Source organism: Oryctolagus cuniculus, chromosome 12, assembly GCF_051225735.1.
Source record: "Oryctolagus cuniculus isolate XC-2025 breed Fujian yellow rabbit chromosome 12, ASM5122573v1, whole genome shotgun sequence".
NCBI lineage: Eukaryota > Metazoa > Chordata > Mammalia > Lagomorpha > Leporidae > Oryctolagus > Oryctolagus cuniculus.
In genome coordinates, this window is record NC_142878.1 from 72836504 (window position 1) to 72855654 (window position 19151).

Below are 19151 nucleotides of genomic sequence, written 5' to 3' on the forward strand. Positions count from 1 at the left end.
ATGGTTTATTACCAAAAAAAAAAAAAAAAAAAAAAAGGATTGAGGCTGAGCCTTTCCCAGTCTGTTGCTTCCTGTCTCACCATGTGGTTTCTCTCATGAGTGCCCAACACGATGACATCTGCCAGGCTGTGAAGCAGCCAGAAGGCCCTCACCAGAGCTGAGCAGATGCCAGCACCACACTCTTGTAACTACAAAATTGTGTACCCAATTACTTTCTTTTCTTTATACATTACCAACTGTCAGCTATTTTGTGATACAACACAAAATGGAGTAAGATACCAGTTGTTCAGATGAACAACAACAACAGCAGCAACAAATAGACTGAATCAGCATGTTTAGCACTAGCCAGGTCCTAAGAAAATCTAAAGCCATGCTTTTCAAACTCAAAATACACATGAATTGCCAAGGGAGCAACTCAGTTATTCAATATTATGATTAAAGAGGTCTGAGGGCCTGGAGATTCTGCATTTTCAGCCAACACCAAAGTAATGCTGATAACTACACTGTGAGCACTAAAGCCAAATATAAGAACCATAAGGGATGTCAAGAACTGGGGATAAGAGAGGACTATGCTTGGGAAAGTAGCCAAAGTAGGAACAACCAGTAGTGAACTCTAAAGGGCTGGTCAGGTTCCTCTTCTTACTTGTGGGATGGCCTGTTTCTTGCTGAACAGAGACCCATGAAGGTCACTGACATATTCTCTTTAGGAATTCCTGTTTGGAGATGCTGTGAAGTGCTTCCTCCCCCAGTCTACTGACCAGTGGGATTATGTGCATGACTTTGAAGCCACAGAGTCTTTTGCAACAGGCTCAGTAGGTATGCAGTCTTAGTTCTGTTACATAACCCATTTAAGCCTCCTCATCTCCAGAAATGCAAACAGAAACCCATCGCTCACAGAACCATGGCCATGATTAAATGAGTATATGTTCAGGAGAGTTCTTTGCCACATCATAAGTAACAAATAACAGCCACTTCTATAAACAATAATAAAGAATGATGACAATAATAACAATAATGTAGCAATCTCAAAGTCAAGTGGCCTGCCTCTAGACTTCATTCTGTCATCTGTTGGCTGTGTGACTTTGGGCCAGTGAAGTCTCAAAATTTGGTTTCCTCTCCTAAAATGAGCAGATCTGTAGATGATCCCTGAGGCCATTCCAGCATAGCATTCCACAATCCTGTGATCAGTGTAAGGGCCAAAGTTGACAAAGTGGGAAAGGAGAGGAGCAGACGTTCAACTTGATGGCAATAAGGAGCCTTATTATATTTTTTGAGTTGCACAATAACTCTTCCCAGAAACTGCTTTATTTTATTCCACATTCTGGGCAGCTACAAAGCACCACAAAAAGAAACACTTGTAAACATGGGCACTTGGAAATTAATGTGCTTAATCCTTTATATCTAAGGTCTTCAGAAGTTCATTACTCTTGTAGAATTCCACAAAATATGCCTTTCACAAACTGCCCTTTTTATATATGAAGTAAGACTTTCAACTGACTACGAGCCAGCAGAATGGGAGAGTGAAGTGAGCTCATAATGTGAAGATTTATATTTTGCAATAGACAACTTTGAGCCAGAAAATGAGGCCTAGCAAATGGAGCTAACAACAGCCTGGAGAAAATCTGCTCTCCTTAAAAATACTTTACAAAAATGTTTTAAAATAATACACTCTAATTAAGCCATGGAAACTCTATGGGCCAGATTCTCCCCTCCTGTCACGAGGTACCTTCCAAGGCTCTGAGTGTGCCAAGGATGCACCATTTTTTTGTAACTGATTCCCTCCCTTTTCCTCTCTCAAGCCCAGTAATGCTGGACAAAAGAAGGTTGTGCTCATTCCTTGCGTAGCCCTGGCTTTACATTCTCCTCTCCCATTGGCAAGCTGTTCCACTGACCTTGCTGTTCCTGCTTTGGGGCTGTGCTGACCAAGAAAGTCTTACTGAAGCCCTCTGTACTCCAACCTGTTTCTGAATGATGCTCTGCAAAATGTCAGAGGCTAAGGCAGCACTTGCCAGTGTGTGAATCCTAAAACACCTCTTCAAAGACTACATGAAAAAAAATATAGTCACAGAAGTTCGGGAAATGCTGAGCTAAAATAGAATTAAAGAGACTACTTCCTCAGGACTTCTCAGAGCCTTTAGAACAATAGCATGAGATGTGCATCTCTTAAAGGGTAGTAGCCGGCCGGTGCCGTGGCTCACTAGGCTAATCCTCCGTCTAGCGGCGCCGGCACACCGGGTTCTAGCCCTGGTCGGGGCGCCGGATTCTGTCCCGGTTGCCCCTCTTCCAGGCCAGCTCTCTGCTGTGGCCAGGGAGTGCAGTGGAGGATGGCCCAAGTGCTTGGGCCCTGCACCCCATGGGAGACCAGGAAAAAGCACCTGGCTCCTGGCTCCTGCCATCGGATCAGCGCGGTGCGCCGGCCGCAGCGCGCCGGCCGCGGCGGCCATTGGTTCACCGGCAAAGGAAGACCTTTCTCTCTGTCTCTCTCTCTCACTGTCCACTCTGCCTGTCAAAAAAAAAAAAAAAAAAAAAAAAAAAAAAAAAAAAAAAAAAAAAAGGGTAGTAGCCACATTCTAATCAGAGAACCGTTTTGGGAAACCTCAGGGTAGAAGTGGGGAACCTAAAAGGATCATAACCCATGCAACATCTATTAAAACAGCTTCCTGGCCGGCGCCGCAGCTCACTAGGCTAATCCTCCAGCTGTGGCTCTGGCACCCCAGGTTCTAGTTCCAGTTGGGGCACCGGATTCAGTCCCGGTTGCTCTTCTTCCAGTCCAGTTCTCTGCTGTGGCCTGGGAAGGCAGTGGAGGATGGCCCAGGTGCTTGGGCCCTGCAACCGCATGGGAGACCAGGAGGAAGCACCTGGCTCCTGGCTTCAGATCGGCGCAGCAAGCCGGCCATAGCAGCCATTTGAGGGGTGAACCAACGGAAGGAAGACCTTTCTCTCTGTCTCTGCCTGTCAAAAAAAAAAAGAAAGAAAAAGAAAAAGAAAGAAAGAAAAGAAAACAGCTTCCTAGACTCTTCCCTTGTATCACATCTTCGTAGAAGCTAAGAAGCAACTAAAAATCATCACAGAAAACTAAATTATAAAAATAGAGAAAAACACATACCTGGTCAAATATCCCCATAGCTAAAACAGGCAGGGATGTGTAGACAATATTAAACAGGGTGATGAACCACTGATCATAAACAGTCTGGAAAAAATAGCATATCAGTGAGAAACACCATCCATAGTAGTGAGAAAATTCACTTTTAGGCTCTTGGGTTAAATAGACATTCCTACTAATGTGACTGGGAAGACAGTGGAAAACAGCCCAAATACCTGGGCCCTTGCCACACATACAAGAGACCAGAATAGACTTCCTGGCTCCTGGCATTAGCCTAGCCCAAGTCTGGCTGTATGACCATTTGAGGAGTAAAACAGCTGATGAAACTCTCAATATCTTTCTCCTCCCTACCCCATCACTCTGCATACTTATTTTGATACCAAAAATCTGACCTAAAGTAGTACCTATGAAATGTATATTTATTAAATAAAAGCTTTCTTAAAATTTTTTAATAAATCTTTTAAAAAATTTGAAATCCACTCATGGTTTTTTTCGTAATACCCATTTCCTATGAACTTTTTGAAGATCCCTCATATTTATTTTGAAAATGCCAAGTTCCAAGTCCTAAGTCCCAGTCAATAATAATCCAACATAATCAACCAGATAAATATTCCTCATGAAATTTGCATTCCAATGGTGAGGGTCACAGAGATAGATAAAAAATGAGATCAAGTTTCATTGAGAGATAGGAAGTGTGTGTAAGTTAGTGACTTAGAAGATAACAGGTACTAGAAGAGGAAAGAGAATAGGGAATGAGGGAGAGTTGCAATAAGGCAATTGAAGAAGGTCTCCCTGAGACGTAGCATTGAGATAATATCTGAGGAATATAAGGTGTTGAAAATGCAGCTTTTGGAGACAGAAGCTTCCATACTGTTAAGAAGATCCCATGAAACATTCCTAAGGAAAGAAATACTCAGCATACTCAGGGAATAGCAAGGCTACCCAGATGGAGTAAAGTGACTTCTAGGGAGAACAGGTGTCAACTGGTAAGAGGGGGACCTTGGTAGTGAACCATGTCTTAGTCCTAAGTGAAATGAGAAGACATTGGAAGATTTTAAGCAAATGAGCAACTTGTACTTATTTATATTAAATTTTGTTTGTTTATTTGAAAGAGACAGATAAGAACAGAGCTCTCGGTTCACTCTGCAAATGCCCACAATGGCTGGACTGGGCTTGGGTGAGAGCAGGGAACCAGAAACACAGTCCAAGTCTCCTATATGTTTGACGGGCCCCTCATCACTTGAACCATTACTTGTTCTTCCAAGGGTCTGTCTGCACTGGCCAGAAGTTAGAATCAGGAGTTGAAAGTGGGAATGGAATCCAGGCATCTGATGCAGGTTTGCCATGCAGACATCTTAACTGCTAGACCAACTGCCTGCTCCCGATTTACATTTGAAAAGGATGACTCAATGCTGTGCAAAGAATAGACTGAAGAGGGGCAATGGTGGAAATAAGAAACAAAGTAGGAGGCCATGGTAGCATTCCAGATGAATGATGAAGGTGGCTGCATCAGATAACCAGCACATCCAATTTTGCATTTATTCTGAAGCATACTTCCTTCTTAGGAAAGTTTGGAAAGCATTGAGGAACCTTAAATGAAAATTGTTCAGAGAGGCTAAAGGTAGGTTCTACATGGTTATGTAAATAAGACAGTCTTAAATTACGTCCTGTGGCTATAGATTATGTTGAAAAGAAAATATTTTGGTGTCCCTATTGCTAAATCTGGATTTGGACTAATCTTAGTATTATGGTTTATTCTTGAGATTGGGTGTATATTTGTTCAAGAAAAAGTGAAGTGGGGGGACAGTCTACAAACACCAAATCCCAACCTAAACTATTCAGTTCAAACTACAGATGGATTCATTCAACATTGACTAAACCAAACACTGTGAAAAATACTGAGGATTGTATTCTGAGCTATCATCAACAAGCTTAGCTGTGGTTACTAAGGAATATGGACATTCCAGCTCTCAACCATCTTGGTGGGGCAGGATGGGGGGTGTGGGGAGTTCAATCTTAGGAAAAAAGAAAAACAAGAACATAAATAGGGAAACTAGGAGTAGGGCAGATGGGTGAGGGGAGGAAATTATTTTATTCTGTGTATCTTAGATTTAAGGCCTGAAAACCATGTAGGAAAGACCTGCTCAATGGCCTTCTCTTTTTTTGTTGTTGTTGTTTTTACTTTTTTTTCATGTTGATGTGATATTAATACAAAGAGAACAGATTTAATGTGGTTCAGATACAATTCTAAGACTATAATGATATTCCTCTCTCTCTTTATCTCTGATCCTTTGTTTCTTAGTTTTTTTGAGATAACATATTCTCTTTGAGGGCAGGCAAAAAAAAGACTCTTCACTGTAGCCTAAACCTCACTGCCCTCTCACCATCACTCATTGAGCTCCAGCTTCACTGATGGTTTTTCTCCAATTCCAGGCTCATTCCTTCCTCGGGACATTTGCACTTGCTGCGTACACTGCCTAAAATAATTTAACTTCAAAGTATTCATATGGGAGATACTTACTCGAGTCATAGCTCCAATGTCACCCCCTCAAGGAGGCCTTTTACATCACCCATTCTTTCCTAATGATAGTTCTGCAAGTATCTTAGTGATTTACTTCTTTATTATTGTCTTCATTGCACTACAGTTTCACCTCCATGCAAACAGCAACATTCCCAGCTCTAACTCAGATGCCTTACTGAAATGATTTTACAACTGTTTATAAATGTTACATGTTTAACTTCACACTAGACATCCCCCTGTGGACGCGCCATCGGCTCCTCACCTGAGTTCATACTCATTACCAAACCCCCCTTCACCAGGCTACTTCCTGTGATCCCTCTACCACCAGATCCACCCCTGAATCTTAGTCAGGAGTGATTGGAGAGATTTTCCAGAAATCTCCAGTCCCACTGCTTTAACCATGTGTGGTGGCTTTGATGCTACCCAAGCCATTCGTCACTTTTGTGACTTTCCTTCTGCTTCTCCTTCTTCTGGGACACCCACCATTGCTCCTCACTCCTCACCTGCTCCACTGTAATTATTGATCTTTGGAAGACCAGCTCGGGGCCGGGGAGGTGGGGGAGGGTCTTCTACAAGCCCTTTATGAGCCCACTTTCACTTTACTTGGTGAATTATATCACTCATCTTAGTAACCACTTTCCCCAGTTATAGGTAGCAGCCTAGCACAATTTGGATGTCAGCCACGTTCAAAGAAATTAAAGTCCTAGCAGGATTTTTTCCACAACAGCCTTCTTTCAGAGTTGGATTCCAGGCTACTCCTTGTTCCTCCCATGGCAGCCCACACCTCACTGCTTCACAGTCATCCAGCTGGTTTCTAGCACCACCCATCTAGACTAGTAGCTCTTTGAGAGAATGTTCTGTGACTCACTCACCTATGGGGCCCAAAGACCTATTACAGAGCCTGATGTTTGATAAGGATTCCATAAAAGGAAGCTGATGTCTTAAGGGTATCAGCTTTGGAATCAGCAGACAGAACTGTGTGGCCTTGAGTAGGCTATAGTCCCTTAGTTTTCTTGATACCGGAACTGTGAGTACTGAATGAAATGCCAGCACAGTGCTTGACCAACATGAAGTGCTCACTAAGTAAGCGTCATTTATTGCAGAAGGGAGGAAGGAACAGGCGGGGAATGAAGTGTCAAAGGGTGTATTTAATGGGTAGATTAAAAGCTCTATTTGCCTACTCATTACATTTTTGTGAAAATGCAATTCTTCATCGAGACAACTAACCCTAGACATTTATTTTCATAGCAAGTTATTACATTAGTGAAATTGATAGAAAATTAGGACAAGATTTAAAGAAAAATGAATGCCTTGATATAATTAAGCATTTTCTTCAGGAATGTTCAATTATATCCATCACTATTTCACTATTTACTCCATTTCAATCAAAGGAAACTATTGTTTTAAGGATAACGGGTTTTTCTCGGGCTCTCCTACAATGTGTTAACCTGAGTCGTTCACCTCAAAAACAGTCGTTTCTGGTCAGGGGCATCAGTTGAACACAACTTCAGGGGCTTTCACAGAAATTACAGCACAAGCAGTATCTCTACCACAATAGGCTGCTGCTTTCCCTCTGCAAAAAGTCATGCACTGCTCAGTTATCCTAGAAAATGCCCCACTTGTCCTCCAGGTCCTTAGATACAGCCAAAAACATACTGTAAGCCCTCCCTCGGTGCTGGTGACAGGGCCAGGAGCTAGGATCAGACCCCACATGGCGCTTGTTTCCCCCTTCAGACTGCCTCAGGCCTCTGTCCACCCAACTACCACACAGAGGTTCACTAGATGTCCTGAGGAGATGGGCTGTGGTTCTTTTTAGGTCTTTGGGGTGGGATCATTCTGGCTTAGACTAGATCCACAAAATGGTGTTCCCACGGATTTTGGGTGACTCAAATTTTTTGCATACACCAGGAGCCCACACATATGAACAAAGATTGCTCTGGGATCCCCATACTCATAAGGCAACTCCACCACTCCTAGTTCCAAAATTTCTGTTCCTCACCTCCAATATCCTGAACAAGAGAGAAAAGCTATGCTCCTGTGAGATGGCACTCGGTGCTTGGAACCCTTGTCTCTTCATAGATTGGGAAAATAAAGGGGGGGGGGGAGTGTTCTGCACTTTTCCAACTTCAATTTTCCTATTTAAGGAACACTCCTCCTCACTCCCTTCTCTGTGGGAGCAATTTATCAGCCTTATCAACCATTTTATATGGAAGAAAAACACTCCAGCTACAAATTACAATTTATAAACAGCTCAGGGAACACAAGTCTATGATTTATGTAATGCCGCATTAAATAAACCTTAATAAAGCTCTTAAACAGCCACCAAGGGCCTTCTGCTCTGAGCCCATTGGCCTGGCTCCTTGTTCAAATGACAGGATGAACTACCTCTTTGGAAATGTTCACCCGCTCTTGCTGTGTGTTGCAGAGGAAAACCATACAATAACTTTTATTTTTTGGCTTTAAAAAACATTTGTCATTTAAAGAAAACACATCGTGGGATAAACACGAGGGGCTCAGCCTCAGCACATCTGTTACTGATTTATGCAATTAGCAGAAACCCACTAGCAGCATCCAGGAGGGATGGTCTGGGCCTGAGCGCTAGCCCCACCCTGGGTTTTCTGCCCAGCACATCTGCAAGGCAATGGGGAGAGGAGCCGATCTGCCAGGTGGAGATGGGTTCACAGGTAACCAAATCCAGGAAGTCATCAAAGCCTTGAGATTAGTCGCACTCTTTCACATCACTTTCCAAACTTTTCACTCTGAGTTTTCTTATAGTGTTTGACAGAACTAAAGTTTTTCCAGCCCTGACAAGATAATTGCTTCCATATCACAGCAGAATTAAACAAAAAATACAGAGCTCGGTATCTCACTGACAATGATAAATTGTCATCTGATACTATCATCTCACAAGTACACAGAGCCAGTAGTTTCAAATGTGAATTTCCTAAATAGGACCTCAACCAAATTTTTTTTTTTTTTTGGCTCTATCCCTGGTGGGAGACAGATCAACTTTATTAAAAATCCTGAGAGCAGAGGGTTCTTGCAAAATGTTACAGGTATAAAAAGTGACTACAAGCCCATGATGGAGTCCATGAAAATCATTCAGGCTCTGATTCTAGATTAGGGTAAGGCATGTCCTTGAAAAGGATCCAGGATTTAGTGCAGAGACTCAGCTGACTTTCTGCAAACCCCTGCTCCAGCAACCTGCCTGGAGATCACATTGGGACAGATTACATTTTCAATTTGTCTCTCAGTGGCAGTTCAGTTGGAGTGTTTACTGGGCCTCAAGCTTCTAAATGGTTCTAGAAGGTCATTTGCCTGAGGGCAGCCCTGGCCTCCCCAAGAGTCAAAGCTGTGGACGACACCTCCGAAGACATTAGCTCACACTCTCAAAAAGAGTTCCGTTCCTCTGCAGAGTCCTAGTGGACTAAGTGTTTTTCCTTTAGAATCCAACTAAAGCAAACATTTGCTGATTAGGGGTTGGGGGAAGAGTTTTTTAAAAAAGAAAACAAAATGACAAAGGATTAGCTTTTCCAAGTTCATGACAAATCAAGTGGCTACTTATCAAGCAAGAAGACAAAGCACAGATCAGGGAATCAACCACTTGTCCCAGTCCTGGCCTTCTCTACCATGATTCTCTGCTTTTGGGGCCTCGGCTCCTCCTCTATAAAACCAGGGCCTGAATTCATTCAACATCTCTGAGACTTCCTTGCCAGAGAAAAAGATCTGAGGTCCTGACAAAGAATACTTTATGTTCTGAGTCCCGGCTGCTTCTTCCATGGAAGTCCACCCAGCAAAGCAAACACAAGGCCATCAGATCCCTTCTGGACAGATTCTTTCCTTAAGTAGCCCAAACCAGTCACAACAGAGGTGAGGTACTGATGAACCAGAGGAAAGCCGGTGACCAAGCACAACCTAGCCTGTATCACATCACCACCCCCTTAGGTGTCTTAATGCTACCATCCCGCAGACACCCAATGGCCCAAACTCTGGCATCCCCCGGAGCTGCATGTGCCCTGGCTGGGTTGGCCTGTGTGTCTCCACAGCCCACTTGCTAGGGTAGGGCATTGTCTGGAATCTGCTGGAACTAAGGTCAGAAGGACAGCCTGGATAAAATTTAGCAAGACTCAAAAGACAGGATGATGAGGTCTTAAAGAAACAGCACAAGTCTCTTCACTGAGTAATTAAGCTGGTGTTTTGAAAAAACACCATTTACATTTGGTCAGATGTTTCCAGCTGCAGAATGGAGGACCTCAAAGTGACCTGTTGAAGGCACTGGGATTTACCAGGGTTCACCCAAGACTTGACTCCTCCGGAACAAATTCATTTCACAAAAGACTCTTGGTGGAGAAAAAAAAAAAAAAGAAAGGTGGTTATGGAATTATTCAGCATCAGTTTCACATTGATGCAAATAAAATTTCCAGACAGCAAGACCCCCAAGGGCAAGAAAGGCGTCCCTCCCATTCACTCGGGTGTCCCTAGAGGCCACCAGAGCACCTGCCGCTAAAAGGGCACTCCACTGCTTATTGTTAAATGAATGAGCACTCAAAGGCCACGGGTGCTGTGTTGGGGAATGCGTGTATGAGCCTGACTCCCACTGGCCTTGAACAGAGCAAGGGACTGAAGCGAGGGCCTGCCCAGGAGTGGCCTCTAAAGGGATACCCGAGCATTTCTGTATGTGCCAGGCCCTGGAGGTTTTGTGCCTACTGGTTGCATGTATTAGTCAGGTCTATTAGAAGCAATCTGGGAGAAGGGTGGCAGGAAGTGGGAAGGCCTCCAATAGCCAACTTTCTTTAAAAGACTGGTAAAAAACTAACGAATTTCAGAAGTGAAGAAAACCTTGTCACTCAACACATGGCTTTGGAAGCCACAACCAGTTAAATGATTTTAATGCTGGGAACAGTGATTGTGAAAATGTCCACCCATCCCACCCCCCGATTCACAAATTCTCATTCTCTGTGGGCTAATTGTTTTCTCAAGTATGTTGTTTTCTTTTTGTTTGCCTCATTTACAGACTATTGTCCTTAAAAAACAGGCCTGAGGAAAAAAAGCCAAAAAAACTTTTTCAGTTAAACCTGTTGCTCATCAGGCTCTTCCAGGGAAAAACAGGGAATAGAAAAAGACAGCGATCCCTGCCAGTCCCCAGTCCCCAGCCAAGCCACCCTCACAGCCAGTCCTCAGCACCATTAATACCCCCAACCATTCACGCATGGGGTGGGACTAGAAGCACAGGAGTTTCTATATTTACAGTGGTAAAATTCATGCTGTGGGACAGGCTTCCTGCTGTGCACAGTGCCCTAAAAGATCCACCTTCAATGGCAGCTCTGAATGAATTTTAGAAACTAGATTTCAGTCAGTGCATGAGAGAAGGAGTTCCTGCCCTCAGCTCCCCAGTCTCACACCTTCATGCCGATTAGAACCTGGATTCCTGCAACTAGATAGATAGGAAAGTGTTCCTGTGGTCACTTGCTGACTAGAGCACTGGAGGTCATCCCAGGTCTTTACACATTTCTCCTTTGCCCATATTCATATTTACTGCAATTACAGTATTTCTTTTTAGACTTGTTAATATATTTATTTCCCAGTGTAAAAACCAGCTCCAGGGGTGAGCTTGTAGTGTAGTGGATGAAGCTGCCACCTGCTGATACCGGTATCACATCTAGATGCTGGTTTTTATCCTGGCTGCTCCAATTTCAACCCAGCTCCCTGCTAATAGCCTAGAAAGCAGCGGAAGATGGCCCAAGTGTTTGGGCCCTGCACCCATGTGGGAGACCCAGATGAATCTCCTGACTCCCAGCTTCAGCCTGGCCCAGTCCTGGCCATTGCAGCCCATCTAGGGAGAAAACCAGTGGACAGAAGATTCTCTCTCTCTCTCTCTGCCTCTCGCCCCCTGCCTCTCAGGATAGTGGGAGGGAAATTATCTTTAGTAAATGACCAGGGCCAACACTGTGGCACAATGGCTTAAACCACTGCTTGCAACACTGGCAGCCTATATCAAAGCACCAGTTGAGTCCCAGCTGCTCTGCTTCCAATCCAGCTCCCTGCTAATGAGCCTGGGAAGGCAGCAGAGGATGGTCCAAGTGCTTGGGCCTCTGCCACCCATGTGGGGGACCTTGGTGGAGTTTCTTGCTCCTGGCTTTGGCCTGTCCCAGCTCTGGCTGTTGTGACCATTTGGGGACTAAACCAGTGACTAAAAGATCTCTCTCCATATGTCTCTCCCTCTCTCTAACATTCTGCTTTTCAGTTAAATAAGCAACTCTTTTAAAAATGTAAATTCTTACTTTGTTATATAAAACAGGGCTATTTTCTCTCTTGGACAAGAGTTAGATGAGAAAATGGAAATTTTTGAAAGGGATATAACTAGGCTGTTCCTATGGGGACGGTATTCTTAGCATCATTTTGTCCTTCTCTCATCTTACTGTTTTCAAATCATTGGAACAGGGATTAATAACAAAGCAATGTCAAGTTTTGAAATTGTTGCTGTGGAGACATCTATTAAAGAACTTCCCAAAGTATTCTATATGACAATCATTGTACAGAACATAATGTATGGAGCTTAGAAAAAATAGTGCTCTATGCAAAATAAGTCTGGGAAATAATGCCAAGCCTCATTGACTCTAAAACATCATTGATGTTTTAAAATTTATTTTTATTTATTTGAAAGGCCGAGAGACAGAGAAAGAGGTCTTGCATCCGCTGATTCACTCCCCAGATGCCCAAAAGAGCCAGGGGTGGACAAGGCTGAATCCAGGAGCCCAGAATAGAATCCTGGTCTCCCACATGGGTGGCAGGGACCCAAGTACTTGTGCCTTCTCTTGCTGCCTTCCAAGGTATGCACAATAAGCTGGAATCCTGATTCCAGCAAGAAATTCAAATACAGGCCCCTGACATGGGATGCAGATATCCCAAGCAGTGTCTTAACCACTGAAAACACCGATATGAATACCAAGTTGGGCTAAACGGGAAATCTAGCATTCCCACAAAGGTAAGGAAGTAAAGGGCTATACCTTCAGTGACAGAGTAGTGGAGAAACAAATCTTCAGGCAGAACGAGACTACCAAGGAAACTTGCCTGTGTCAACCCTGCTCTAGCAAAATAGAGAGAGCAAAAAAAACTCCTGAACACCTGAACAATAAACCAATATTCACTGGAATTTACAATCTGAATTCAAAAACTCCATTATAAACTCCATTATAAAGACAACCTAGTTTCAGAGATGTCGAATGTAAAAATATGTGTGTTTGTGTGTGTATGTGTTTTAATGAATTAAACTTGATAGGGTTTCTTTACATTTGGGCTGTCAGTCTTTAGTAGACTAATGTTAACTGTGAATTTCAAGGGAGGCTGGGGTATGGGGAAAATATAATCTTTACACACTGAACTCTAAAACATGAATGGAAAATGTCCAACAAAAAGATAAGATAAGCCAGAAGGAGAAGCAACCCAAATGTTCACCAGTAGATGAAGGGCTAAACAAAAGGTAGTGTGTATTTATGTTATTCCACCTTAAAAAGAAGAAAAATCCTATCAGACATGCTGCAATTTGGATGAACTTTGAAGACATCATGTTAAGTGAAATAATTCTGTACAAGACAGACAGACACTCCATGATTTCTCTTATTTGAGGGATCTAAAACAGTAAAATTCACAGAAACAGAGGGAGGAGGATAGGGGTTACCAGGGCCTGGAGGGAGGGGAAACAGGAGTTGTTATTCAATGGAGAAGAGTTTCAGTTTTGCAAAATGTCAAAGTTCTGGAGACCTGTGCACAACAGTGTAAATTTACTACACATTACTGAACTGTGCACTTAAAACAGTTAAAGTCATCAACCTTGATTGTGTGCTTTTTGCCAAAATTTAAAAATTCTGGGAGTGGGAATTGTGTATGAGGAGTTAAGACACTGCTTGGGGACACCCGCATCCATATTGGAATGCCTAGGGTCAAGTACCAGCTCCTCTTCCAATTCCAGCTTCCTGTTAATGTGCGCTTTGGGAGGCCGCAGATGATGGTTCAAGTACCCGGATCCCTGCCAGTTACAAGGAAGACCCAAATAGAGATTCAGGCTCCTGGTTTGGTCTGGCCCAGCCCCAGCTGTTATGGACACATTTGGGGAACAAACCAATGGATGGAAGACTTTTCTTCCTCTCTATACCTTCCAAGTAAAATGAAAATAAATATTTTTTTAAAAATTAAATAACTACAAATTCTAGGTCTCTGCCTCAGAGCTACTGAATCAAATTCTGGGGCTGGTGCTCAGTGAGTTTTGCTTTAATAAGCCATCCAGGTGATTCCAATGCACACTAACGTATGATGACACTTATTAGTCCTAATTCACTAGCAAAGGAATGGATACAGAGGCTCAATCAGGATTGACAAAGGATCCAAAATGAAGATCGTGCAGTTAACAAGAATTTTCAGTGTAAAAAACAAGAGAAAGCGATAAGGAACTCAGAAAAGAAATATGCTGAATAAAACATTTCAGAAACCTAATCATAGACAAGTGATGTGTCTTCCAGCTGGGTTCAACCATCAGACTCTCAAGTCTTTGGAGCAATTACTGTTCTCCCTGGCTGCTTTAAAATGTAAATTCTAGGGAAAAGATTAAACATCTAGTAACTGATCATCTGAATGATCAATTTTACCAGATCCCAAAAGCAAAGCAGGAAACAACTTCAATGTAGAGGTGAGAAATCATTGAACATTACTTTCAAGCTCACATTAAAACTGTAAAAACCAAAGACAGTATGACAGTGAACCTCGTTACATAATCCTGGTGTGTCCATAAATACTATTAACCATTCCTCTGTATCCAAAGAGTCTCAATGAGGGTTAAGCTATCCTTTCATAATTTTGTGACTCTTCAGCCCCAAACCTTTAGAATTTAAAGGTGAGATCTCTCAGAAACACCCCTTAGCAAATAATCTGGCCTCCTTCCTATATGTGGGGTGAGTCCCTACATATAGAGAGGGGAGTGGAATTGTGAGCAAATAAAAAGCCCTATCCTTATGCCTGCTATGAACTAGCACTAACAACTTCTATTTCTGAGAAGCAAAAATCAAGATTCTGTTTTACTTCAACTGTCAAAAGATTGCCAAAAGGGCAAAAATAATAACATAGTCAGCTTTTAGTTTTTGGAATATTATCCCTAAAAAGAGAAAACTAACAATGGATACAGGTGTGTCTCACTTTAAGAAATCCCAACTTCCCAGAAGAAGGGGAAAATGAACAGAACATATCTTAGTCATAAAAAGGGTTCACCCATCTCCCTTGGCACCTTAGAGGGCATAAAATGCCAAGATCAAATTCATTCTCAATCTTTTCTGGAGTAAAATGATTGAAAAAATAGCCTCATGAATATCATTGAAACCAGTCGCATTGATGAAACCCAAAAGGAACTAATAGCAATTAAGAAAATCTCTACAAGAGTTATGGTTCCCATTTCATTCTCAAGAACAGTATTTTTACTGTTCAAAATATGAATGCCATGTCCACATTCAAGTTTTCATTAAAAATTATTTTGTATTCATAAGCTTATATAAATGCTATATATATTTCATAGTTGAAACCTGAAGTCAAAGCTTTCCTGATATCCAGGATACGAGGTTAAATAGCTATCATTTAAAATGGATATGAATAGATACAAAAAATAAGATCCTAATTGATTGCTTTGCTCATTTTTCTTCCTTGTTTCCAACATTATCTATGGATCAACTGTAGCTGACCCTGCTGTCGAAACAGCTTTGCTGTCAGGATAGCAATCACTTCTTCTTGATTTAAAACACATCTGTTGTGAGCCCAGATACATTTAGTGTGTTAGGGAAGAAGTGAACACCTTTCCAAGTAAGATACCTCAGCATTTCTTGTTGCTGTTTCTCAGATATCTGTTCTGAATGAAAACTCTACGTCAAGTTTGCCTGTCATCATATCAAGACTCTTCAATATAAATTTTAAAAAACTACAGGAAGAAGTACTCATTGGTTAATTGATTGCTTATGAAAATAAGAAAATAGTCAGGTAAATCTTCTTGGATTCCAAGATCAAGTCAACTATCAATCTATAATCATAATAGTGTCACTTGTCTCATGTGTAGAAAAATGTTCTCTAGTGATCAGTAAATGCCCATTAAGAGGACTCATTTGTAATTCAACAGATATTATAAAAGAAAAATATATTTTTACCAACCTGGGCTGAGAAACCACAGAAGAAACCAAACCAGAAATGCACAAGTGTAAATGCAAAATTCTTGTAGAAGAAATAGTATAAGAATTTGCACATTCGGTAATAGGACCACCTTCCATGAACGAGGAGAAGCCTTTGGAGATATCTGAACTGTGCAAAGGAATAGTCACTGGCTAAGACCGCTTGCAGGCCTTCTTGGCCACTGATGCCAACACCAATGTGAGCACCTATAAAGGAAAGGAGGAACATTTTCATTCCTAAAAGAAAAACACAATTTTGGGGAAGGGAGGTGGGGAGTCATAATTTCTCATTGTTGTTATTTCTTTATGGAAATCTTATAGCAATTAAAAATGTTCATATATAGTATCTCATGAAACATGATAGGTTTTATCCCAGGTTTTTTTTTTTTTTTTTTTAAAGAGGAGTTGAATAACTTGCTCAAGGTTTTTTTTTATTTATTTATTTTCTTATTTTTTTATAAGCAGCCCAGTTCTCATGCCACTCCATTCCCATGTTCAGAGAAGTATCTTTTTTTTTTTTTTTTTTTGACAGATAGAGTTAGACAGTGAGAGAGAGAGACAGAGAGAAAGGTCTTCCTTCCATTGGTTCACTCCTCAAATGGCCGCTACGGCTGGCACTGCACCGATCCAAAGCCAGGAGCCAGGTGCCTCTTCCTGGTCTCCCATGCGGGTGCAGGGCCCAAGCACTTGGGCCATCCTCCACTGTACTCCCGAGCCACAGCAGAGAGCTGGACTGGAAGAGGGGCAACCTGGACTAAAACCTGGCACCCATATGGGATGCTGGCCCCACAGGCGGAGGATTAACCAAGTGAGCCACGGTGCCAGCCCCCTGCTCAAGGTTTTATAACTTGTAAGTATTAGAGATGAGGTCATATCCATTTGTTGCAGATGTAGGTCTGGTGTTCTTTCATCCACACTGCAGCTACCCACTTCCCCAAAGAGTATAAAATGACCAATGAGCTTTCCTAGTCAAAATAATACACAGATGATTTAACTAAAGACAAAGATCTTGTTACAAATGCTAATGGTGGAATCCCTGGACCAATACATTATCATGCATTTTAGATCCACTGTCAAAATTAAATTTTAATGCAAGCTCTATTAAATATTCCCAAATGCTGAAACAGACCACTCCATGGATGCAACATGTCCCATCAAGCAAATATCCTCTTACTTTTAATCATGCTGACATCATTGGCTCCATCGCCGATGGCCAGAGTGACAGCATGTCTGTGTTTCTTCACCAGCTCTACCACTTGGGCTTTCTGCAGTGGGGTGACTCTGCAGCAAACCACAGTCTTACACATGCAGGCGAGTTCCAGGAGATCATTCCCGACATCACTTTCTAGGGCATGGGCCTGGGTAAATTTGAGAAAAAAAAAAAAAAGAATAGGAAATACTAAATGAGAATTGTAATTTAGGAAGCAACTATCTTACTTCTTTTCTAAATCATTCCATTCATGTCAACAAACCATTATTGATTCAGGAGCACACAAGCAACACAAACTACAGGAACGAGTAGTGAACTCCTACTAAGTGCCAAGGAATTTTAAAATGAAAATAAAAAACATTTTCCTTTTTTTTTTTTTTTTTGACACTTTCTCATGCTTCTTTGTTAAATGCTGGAGAAGGTCAAGAAGCCACTAAGATTAGTGAAAGCAAACGACAGGGCCCATCCACCATCTCCTCAAGTGTAGAATGAACCACAAATGGTGGTCATTTGTGTGTGCTACATGATGGACTTTTGGCTTCCTTTGCATTGTTGTTTTGGATATTTAGTATTCCTGGTTGTGGTTGTTTATGTGTGAGCAAGATGCAAGGCAGGGGATCTGGAGAGTGGCCTTTCAAGGACATAGAGATTGAAACCAAGACAGGCCTGGCAACGAAGTCCCACACAACCTGTGTCTCAGACAGGGTCCCCAACATGCCACGCCGGCTCAGATAGAAACACAAAAGAGCTCTATGAAATGCCAAGAAAAAGAGAACATAATCATGTCAATGTTTTTTCTAGTAATTATTTCATCGTACATTCTTGAAGAAACACAGTATGAAGAAACAGGAATCTACCTAAACGTTGAGTCATCAGTATCAGTGAGTGAATCTTTCGCAAGAGATTCACAGCCCATCACACTCTGGCCCATTTCTAATACCACCTTTAACACGAACCTTTATTCCCATTATGCTAATTGCTTCTTTCCCATAATTTCATAGGTTCTGTTTGCCTTGCTCCTTTGTGCTTGCTGTCACTCTACCTGAAAACATCACTTCCTCAAGGAAGTCCTCTCTGATTTTTCCACAAGGAACTAAATATGTCTGCCTCTCTGCCCCCAGAGCACTGTGTTCAGTCCACTTTTATATCACACGCTATGTGGTTAACTCTCCCACTAGACGGCAATCCCTAAGACAAGGATCATGTACAATGTACGTCCTTATTTTCAGATTCTAGCACTGTAACCCTGGTGTGCTTAATAAATGCTAGTGGTAGAAATGGCTGGATGGGTGAATGAGTACAAAAATATAACTCTGGTGTAGAAAATTCTCACAATCAAGCCTGTGAGTCCTAGAGAAAGTTGTAATGTGGCATTCTCAAATATAATCCCCCTTTCTGAAAGAGGAAGCATGGGACTGAGTATCTTCCTCAGAATTGCCCCTTTTCTCTATATATTAACAAGAAAAACTAGAATCAGGCCTGCAGAAAGAGCAAAAGGCCCAATTACGTTCTGTAAAGTCTCAGGATTTCAGCAAATAGGAATCAGGATTTAAAATTAACAATAACTGCTGGCCATAGTAGCAAAAACATGGCCAATTCTCCTTAAACGAAAAACGACATTGTATAGTTTCATGAGCTTCAGGCTTAGAAGCCGAATGGGTCCTTGAAGAACATCTTTCCTGGTTCTCTTTCAACAAACGTGGAGACAGAGAGCACAGTGTAGATTTTCACCTGAGTCCTCTAACCCCACCACCCATCGTTGGCTTTTTTGAGCCTACAGGAAAGCCAAAGCAAAACTCAGTAGGGACCCTTTCTATATTGTGGTCCCTGAGCAATTCAACTGCGAGGCCACCAGCTCCAAGAACCAGCTTACAGCCCTCTAACTTGCAGTTGCTGTTCATCTGTCCGAGAGAGAAGTCCGTGTCATCTGGACAAACTTTCAGCGGAGCTTGGCCTGCAGCTGAGCTCTGTAACTTTCCATGGTGTAGAAGGCAACACATCATTACGTCTGGAATCCAGCTGGCTAGTGCTCTAAGCACTAAGAGCTAACAGATAGATGATCACAAGGGGAAAAGACAATACACTCATATCCAACTCCTTTTGTCCTCTAAGAAACTG

At 42.1% G+C, this 19151-nt stretch overlaps 1 protein-coding gene across 5 annotated transcripts in view; it reads right to left on the reverse strand.

Annotated features, from left to right (window-relative positions):
- The window catches only part of ATP8B4 (ATPase phospholipid transporting 8B4 (putative)), a 259760-nt gene that overhangs the window by 31461 nt on the left and 209148 nt on the right, over positions 1-19151 (reverse strand). For all 5 annotated transcript variants that reach the window (XM_051822381.3, XM_051822379.3, XM_051822380.3 and 2 more), the window contains 3 exons: positions 16998-17181; positions 15807-16030; positions 3107-3190 (listed from right to left, as the gene is read on the reverse strand). In XM_051822381.3, coding sequence (XP_051678341.3) covers positions 3107-3190; positions 15807-16030; positions 16998-17181 — 492 coding nt within the window. The remainder of the gene's footprint in view (positions 1-3106; positions 3191-15806; positions 16031-16997; positions 17182-19151) is intronic.